The 8,075-nt window shown below is 40.8% G+C and overlaps 1 protein-coding gene across 4 annotated transcripts in view; it reads left to right on the top strand.

Moving 5' to 3' along the window:
* RB1CC1 (RB1 inducible coiled-coil 1) overlaps nt 1-8,075 on the top strand; it is a 145,212-nt gene that overhangs the window by 66,956 nt on the left and 70,181 nt on the right. For 3 of the 4 annotated variants that reach the window (XM_019548020.1, XM_019548012.1, XM_019548030.1), the window contains 2 exons: nt 5,243-5,445; nt 5,942-6,377. In XM_019548020.1, the coding sequence (XP_019403565.1) occupies nt 5,243-5,445; nt 5,942-6,377 (639 nt within the window). Of the gene's footprint in view, nt 1-4,263; nt 4,332-5,242; nt 5,446-5,941; nt 6,378-8,075 lie in introns of those variants that run through there. The other variant, XM_019548034.1, reaches the window with a different exon arrangement.

Below are 8,075 nucleotides of genomic sequence, written 5' to 3'. Positions count from 1 at the left end.
ATAGTTTTAATTTTACTTTTTTTAAAAAAGCATCTTAACAACAAATAAAAAATATGATTAAATCAAGAGAATCTGATTTTAAATAAAAAATCAGATGTTTTTAATTGAAAGAAATAGTTGATTTTTATTTGCCCTACTAAGGCATTATGTGATCATTTAAATTCTTTCTTGCTTTTGCTGACTTGGTCACAAGACAGATAATACTTTCCTGGTAACAGTCCCTACTTAGAAACCCAAAAGAATATCCTGTGTGATGGCTGAAAGGGAGCATAGAGATGTGACTTCCTAAGTTCTGGAGATCTGATGGGATCCTGGAGCCAAGTGTTGAGATGCTTATTTTGAGTTTTGATTTTGAATAACTTATTCCTTATTTCTAAAATAGCATGAAGCCACTAGGCTAGTGTGTAATATGTTGCCTCTGAGTACCTATAACATTCCTTGTAGCTACAAGAAATTAAAGTTAAAACAAAATTGAGGTTGATGGAAAGAACAGAGTATGATGCACTAATTACATTACCAGCTCAATACGTTTGTGCTTAGGCAAGCAAACCTTGGAATCCAGTGCAGTAGACTATTTAATTTCCAAGTAGAAAGTAAACTAAAATGCTGGTACTCTCCTTGGGAGTGATGAGCACTGCAGGAAGACTTTTGGTAGATACTATATGATTTTTTCATTAGGATCACCAAAAGAAAAAGAAGGAAAGGGGAAGGAAGCTGCAGGTTTTAAATCATCTGAGTATTTGGAGAAAGGAAGGGACCTGAAAACTAGCTGGATTCATTTTAGCTACATGTCCTTCCTCCTGGCTTCTAGAACAATATTGGAAGAATAAAGATCTTTTGCCCTTAATATAAGTGGTGCATATTTTCTTACTTTTTTCCTAGATTCTTCCTGGTCTGCAAAACTGAAGGCAAATCCATATTGATTAGAAAAAATATATAAAAGGTGTTCATCTTACTCAGAAGCTCAGACTTTTCCAACCTTTTTCTCTCTTTAGCAGCCTAACAAGAAAGTTTCATTTTAATAAAATCAGGAAGGAATCATGTTTATATTAATCAGTCTTTTTGGTTGAATAGAGTTTTTTCTAATAATCAGATCGTCGGTATTCCTCATCTTTCCTATTCTTTTAAGTTTTTCTTACTCTGACTTCAGTAGTCTGCCTCCAGCAGCTGAAGGGTTTTACTCATAGGGGAGACTTTTCTGACTGTGTAAATACCAGATATTACTTTCACAGATGATATTACTTTCATGCTTCCAGACCAGTGGATAGCTAAGTTGTAGCAGGGCTTTCTTTAACTTGTAGGAAGTGCTTCAGAGAAAAGAGGTGACAGGAGAAGAGTATCACCCACTCATGATTGTTACTTCAAAAAGTAGTGACCCCTTCTAGGATTCTGTATCTTGCTTTTCTCTTGCCAATCAGCTGGCTGGTTTAGGAACCAGTTATTTCAGCACCTGTAGAAGAATCAAGCTCTTCTGTGCTTAATGTGTGTGTAAGGGATGCCTGTTTTTGTACTTGTTCCTAGATTTCTCTGACTTGTTCTCAAGTATCAATATCATTTTAATAGGTACAGGAGGGATGGGGGATGGGATGGTTTGGGAGTTTGTATCAATTTTTTTCCATTTATGGAATCTGTTAGGAAGGAAGGTGAAAGGAAAAGGACTGTACAGCTTTTGTGCATGGTCTCTGGATGTAAAGCTATTTGAAAAACAAAATGCCAAGATCTAGATGAGGTAAGAGCATCTAGAGATTACAGCCCCAATGAATGCAACCTATTTTGATTCATAAGTGCTGAAATAGTCAGTGCAAATCTATCTTCGTAGAAAAAGAGCTGACTAGACCAGCAGCTGGAAGCCTTGAACAAGCTGCAAGTCAGAACAACTTGGCTTCGGTTCTACACAGACTCAGTGGCTTTGGCATGTCAGCAGGGAGGGTCTTTGCCTGTGCTGGGGCTTGGGATTTGTGCCTCTATTGCTGCCACTTTTTTCTCAGCCCCCACTTCCTGGCTGTGGCACTCATACAACTTCCAGCCTGTGGGGAGCTGCACTAGGGCTGTGCAGCTAAGAAGCTGCATCCTTGCTGTTGTTCGTTCTCCCCGTTCCCTCCCACTGCCTCGTAGCTGCCATGTGGCTCTGCACTAACCAAAAGTTGTGCCTGCTCCACGGCCAGGGAGTGGGGACCTGAGGGAAGGGGCAGCAGTGTGGCACAGCTTCCATTTGCCCAGCTATGGCACAGCTCCTTGCTGTCTGGCCCCAGTATGGGCACAGGCAAAGTCTTCCATCTCTGCAGGCTGGATCCATTGGCTTCACTAGCCTTTGCTTATCCCTGAACTAGACTGAGGTGAATCTAATATTTTTATTTCTTAGTACAGAGGAGTTCTGTATAGCTCTGATGACCCTCAGATGACCAAGGAAAACTGAACTTGAAAAATTAACCATATTATCAGCCAGTCTGGTGGGCACTGTCTACCTCTTGTGTTCCAGATACTGATATTCAGGTGAAGAAGCAGCTCTGAAAGCCTGCTTATTTGGGTTTGGGTTTTTTTGTTATTTTGTGTAGGTGATTTTGTTCTTAGATCTCTTTATGCTTGTAAAATTAAGCTTTTTGTACATGGATTCACTCTCTTTAATTAAATCTTGTGTCAGTGGTTTTGGGGTGGTAAAGGAACAGAGTTGGTAAATTATTTTCTTCATATGTGCGTGCTCTAATGTGGGCACAGTGGGGCACATTCCCTTATACTTTTTTTGTCCGGTTTTGGTCTTTCAAATGTTGATCATAGGAAAAACTTCCTAAGTTTGACGGTTCGACAGTTGTGTAGCAGCAATCTCATCCCAGATTATGGAACTCGACTCTGAGTTTACTACATAAAGGTATACATTTATAAGCAAACATTAAAATATTAGATGCTACAGCTTTGCTGACTACCGAGCCTTTTTTAAGTAGCCAGATCTTTTTCTGTGTCTAGAGTCTGTCTTATGATGACATTCTCTAGCAAATTCCTGGTTCTTTTTGGAGAAGCACAGCCCTGACTCTGCCTCACTTTGCCCACTTCTAATATACAACATTAATAATTGGGCCTGCCTCGGAAGATCTCCTGCACCACCTCTATCTTTTTGATAAGAGGGGAGAGGAAGGAACTGGGAGTCTAGCAGGAGAATATGTGCTTTCTTCCTTTTTCCTCCCCTCTGTTTCTCTTATCTTCTTTCTCTCCATTGCAGTACTTGATGCACCAGAAAAAGTGAAGAAGGGCATCTTACTGCAGCTTGCAAATTCTGTTGGGGGAGGGGGGTGCTAGATATAGGGGAGAGTTGATGCAGGAAGAAGCTTAGCAGATCCTGACTTGCAGGTTAGAAGGCAGGTAGTTGTGGAGGTAAGAGCTGTGTAACGGGCTGAAGTCCCCATTTTCAGTTGATTTGGAGGGTGGACGGCACTATTTCTTTCTTATCTGTACACAAAGGCTATGCACAGAAAGTGTGAAAATCAAAAAACAAACCAAAAGTACCATTAAATATTTTTGTTTAAAAAAAACCCAAAAAAACCACACAGAATCCTGGAGTCATTCATGACGTGAAGAGGAGGTCAGGGGGAGAGGGATATACATCTGACTCATGGGTTTTGAACTTGTGGGACTGGCAGTATTTTGTCTCTGGTATAGTGCTGGTTTGTGTTTGATGGACTGTATTGTCTCGGCCTCTTGTGGGCTCAGATCCAGTGAATTCTTCAGGTTTTTCAGATGCCTGTTTGGCTAGGTGCCTGTCGAAACGTACATCCACCCTGCTGGATCAGTATATTCATTTTGCTAGTAGTCTGGAAGACATTTTGGACAACTGTTTAGGCCTCATGGAGTAACTATTATCATGCCATAGATATTTGGGGCATGATTTGGAAATTTACCTGATGCTAATAACCTTGAAATCACATATTTGAGGTTTATAAATCAGTTCAAATGCCTTTTAAATAACATAGTTTGGGATTTATTTCAGAAGGACGAACTACTGGTGTTTAGCTCCCCTTTTTTTGTGCTTTAGGATCACATTTAGCAGCAAATGTACTCTGTAGCATGCCTATGTGTTTGGCTTTTAAACTTGTTTTCACTATATTTGAATAACTTTTTTTAAAAAAAAGCAATCTTATTCTAGCTTCCACACACACTACTGTACCAGTAGTACTGTGATCACAGAGGGTGTGCAGCCACCTCTTAGCCAGGTGTGGAACCTAAAATAAGTGTCACTGTTTTCTTTCCTTTCTTTTTCTTAGGTAGAGAGGTTGATATTAAAACCAAACACATAGGCATAATCAGGAGGACACTTCTTAACAGAATACCCTACTTCAAAGGTACGTAAGAATTGGGGCACCTGCTGAATGAATTAGCTTGAGTTCTATTTAAATTATTGTATGCTCTTGGCTCTCCTTAAATAGGACCTAGAAGTAGGCACCTGTTCAATTCTACACTAGCAATATCTTTTATTTACTAACTTTAAAACTAATATTTAAATCTATTTATATAGGGGAAAATAGCATCTGTGTTAAACTCAAAGCAAAACAAAAACTAATTGTAAGAGCCTAATTTCAAAAGGGTGGTGATGCTTTTTCATTTTTCATCCTCAGATTCAACTCCACTTGGCTTGGTGGATTAAAAAAAATTTTTCTTATTTGTTGATAATAGTTAACTATATGTAAGATTAGATTATAGTTAACACACAACTTTCCACATGCATTTGCATGGAGGATGGAGAATGTGTTCTTGGACTCCTTTGGACACTTCGTAAAATAAGTAGCAGTCTGTCTGGTTTGTTAATCAGTGTAAAAATTTCAGTTTATTCTGTTTCCTCCCACCTTCACTTCTCTCACAGTGTCATTGTGGTGTTGTCCAAGCTGCATAAGTTGGACAACAGTTAGACCTCACCTTCCCCATTATTCTGTACTAAAGACCTTCTTCATCATTACTGTTCCTCCTCTAGTGTACCTCTTCTGCAGATTCTTTCCTCCAAAGAAGCACATAGTATGGATGTACATATGTGCATACAAAATAATATGTATACTACTTTATCTGATCTGGCGTCTTGTAATAGTCTGGTGTATTGAATAATAACTTACCTTGTAGGTTTGTTGTCTTGTGGTTTTTTTTAGAATAAAGATATTCAGTAGTCTGAATAAACTGTTCCTATTCAGAAGTATGAAGTGTTTTTAAGTACAACTTGAAAGTTTGGGAAAATTATTTCATTCCATAAATTTACTTTTAACAGGAAATGTATGAGGTTGCCAAGAAGCTTTGCTCCTTTTGTGAAGGTCTTGTCCATGATGAACATCTTCAGCATCAAGGCTGGGCTGCCATAATGGCCAATTTGGAAGATTGCACACATTCTTACCAAAAGCTGCTTTTCAAGTTTGAAAATGTATACTCAAGCTACCTGCAATCTATAGATGATATTAAGCTGAAACTCACACAGTAGGTTTGACTTTAAGCTCTTCATTGTAGTCATAGTTGCTTATCCTTTACACCTTTTTTACCTCTGCAGTTGGTTCTGACCAATCCAATAGACATTCTGATTTCTCAAACACTTTTTTTTGTTTTGTTGTAAGTCATGTTGTATTAAATGTTTTGTCATTAATGCTGTAGGTTAAATATTCCAAGCTGGGCATGTTTGTAGTAATTGAAGATGCTGCACAATGTTTTAGTGATGTAATTTTAAACATTTCTCTGTTGAAATGGGAAGTTTTAGATGAAGAAAATCTATAGAGAAAGGAGAGTCTAGCCAGTCAAATAAGAAAAAAAAAATTTGTTAATCATCCTGACATGATTCATTAAAAATCTGAAGTTATAAGATTTAATATTAACTAGCAGTACTACATTCATCATTATTATCTTGTCCTTAACTTTTTATTTCTTATATATCATTTTGTTTTTTTGATGCCAGTGACTTTTCTTGGTTTTTATTTTTAAGCTTGGGGACGGCTGTTTCTGTCATGGCCAAGATCCCGCTGCTGGAGTGCCTAACCAGACATAGTTACAGAGAATGTTTAGGAAGACTGGAATCTTCTACTGACCGTGGAGGGGAAGACAGTGAAGGAACTGAGGATGAAAAGTCTGTGGAACTAGTTCTTTTTTCTGATATTTCTAGAACGAACATTAAATCAGTGGTAGCCTCATTTTGCAGGTCAGTGGAGCATTCAGCCCTGGACAGCGCAGCTCCTGAAAATATCACGGACAATAAAGAATCCAGTCAAAACAGTACTATTCAGGACAATGAAACTTCATTGGAACTGAAGGAGAACGATCAACCTTCCTTCAATGTCTCTCTGTTAGACTGGATAAATGTTCAGGATAGGCCTAATGATGTGGAATCACTGGTCAGGAAATGTTTTGATTCTATGAGCAGGGTAAGTTCACACGTGAAAAAATAAACTGTTTATCAAGGTAAGTAAATTGGAAATGTGCTACTCATATTTTATTTAGCTTCCACATGCCAGTGTTTTTTAAAGTTAACAATAAAGTGACTTTAACTGCTTAATTACTTTCAGTTCCAGCATCTTCATGTGGATCAAAGAAGGAAGAAAAAAAATTTGCAGGTTTGCTAGATAGAAAGAAAAATGAGCTCACATTGTGAACTTACAGGACAGGGTCTATATTTGTATGTGTGTGTGTATTTGGAGATGTTGCAGCATACTTATTACTCTGTGTGTGTGTGTGTTTTAACATTTTTTAAAATTTAACATCGCTGAAGCATAAAATATTAAGTCAGATGTATCCTTTCTATATTTGTATGTGTGTGTGTATTTGGAGATGTTGCAGCATACTTATTACTCTGTGTGTGTGTGTGTGTGTTTTAACATTTTTTAAAATTTAACATCCAATAGCTAAGGTAAAAAAGTCTTTCTTTGTGTTGCCTTTATGGAAACAAGTGCATCAGACCTCTTGCCTATTATGAAGGCGTCAAAAGACCCTTAACCAGTACGTTGTACCAAGCCTGTGTTGTAACTGCTAGTTCTTGTACTAGCATTGTCGTATACATTTTCTTGGTGTTTTACTCCCCAGATGCATGTGTAGGAATGGTGGGCAAAATACAGCTTGCGGGCTGGATCTGGCCTGCAGGCAGGCAGCCGCTGTTTCATTACATTTGGCCTGCAGCGTTCCATGTGTGGCTAAGCACCCCCTGCTATTGGCCAAGGCAGCCTGTGATCCTACCCACCTCAGCATCAGCCAGCACACACACATCCCCAGTGGGGCTGCTCTTTGTGGCTGCAGTTGCACCGGTACTGTTCAGCTCCCCCTGCTTCCTGTGGCAGCTCCTCCTCCTGCCTCTGCTGTGCCATTCCAGCATGTAGTGCAGAGAAGCAGTGGCAGTTGTGGGGATGCATGCCAGATGCCCAGCCAGACAGGGAGGAAGCTGCAGCCAGGTGGCTTCTGCCTTGGCACATGGGGCTTGAGGTCCTGGCTGCCTTCACTAACTCAGCTGCCTGCAAGTGGCTGTTTATCATGGCTGCCAGGTAGAGTGTGGGTGGAAGGTGTCTGGGAGCTGGAGCTCCACACACTAGGGCAGGAGTGGCTTGGCTGCAGCTTTCCCCCTGCCAGGCTGGGTGTGTGGTGCCTGGCATGTGTCCCCACAGCTTCTGCACTCTACCTGCTGCCCAGAGTGGCACAGCAGGGGCAGGAGGAGGAGTAGTCACTGGTGGTATGGAGAGCCAGGCAGCTACTGCTGCACTGGAAGCAGCCCTGCTGGGTCTCTGTGTGTGCTGGCTTAGGCTCAGGTGGGTGGGAGCACAGTGCAGGCTGCCCAGGGTGGAAGTAGGTGGGGCTTGGCCCCATGTAGAGCACTGTGGGGGCAGCCAGGCCAAATGGAGGGTGACCACACATGCACCATACCACCCCACCTGAGTGAGCTCTGTTGCACACCTCCTTCCTCCCTCTCCGATGCTTGGCTGGCTCCTAGGACCTGGCATGAGGCGGTCTTTCTCTCTTCCTCTTCTTCCCCCTCCCCCCCCACCTTCCTTACCTACCACACACCACCCCATTTGCATGTGTCTCTCCCCCCCCCACACACACACACATATATGGGATTAGGACTAGTTTGGGCTGCT

Source organism: Crocodylus porosus, unplaced genomic scaffold, assembly GCF_001723895.1.
Source record: "Crocodylus porosus isolate Cpor-Errol unplaced genomic scaffold, CroPor_comp1, whole genome shotgun sequence".
Taxonomy (NCBI): Eukaryota; Metazoa; Chordata; order Crocodylia; family Crocodylidae; genus Crocodylus; species Crocodylus porosus.
This window is presented reverse-complemented; position numbering and strand designations above follow the sequence as displayed.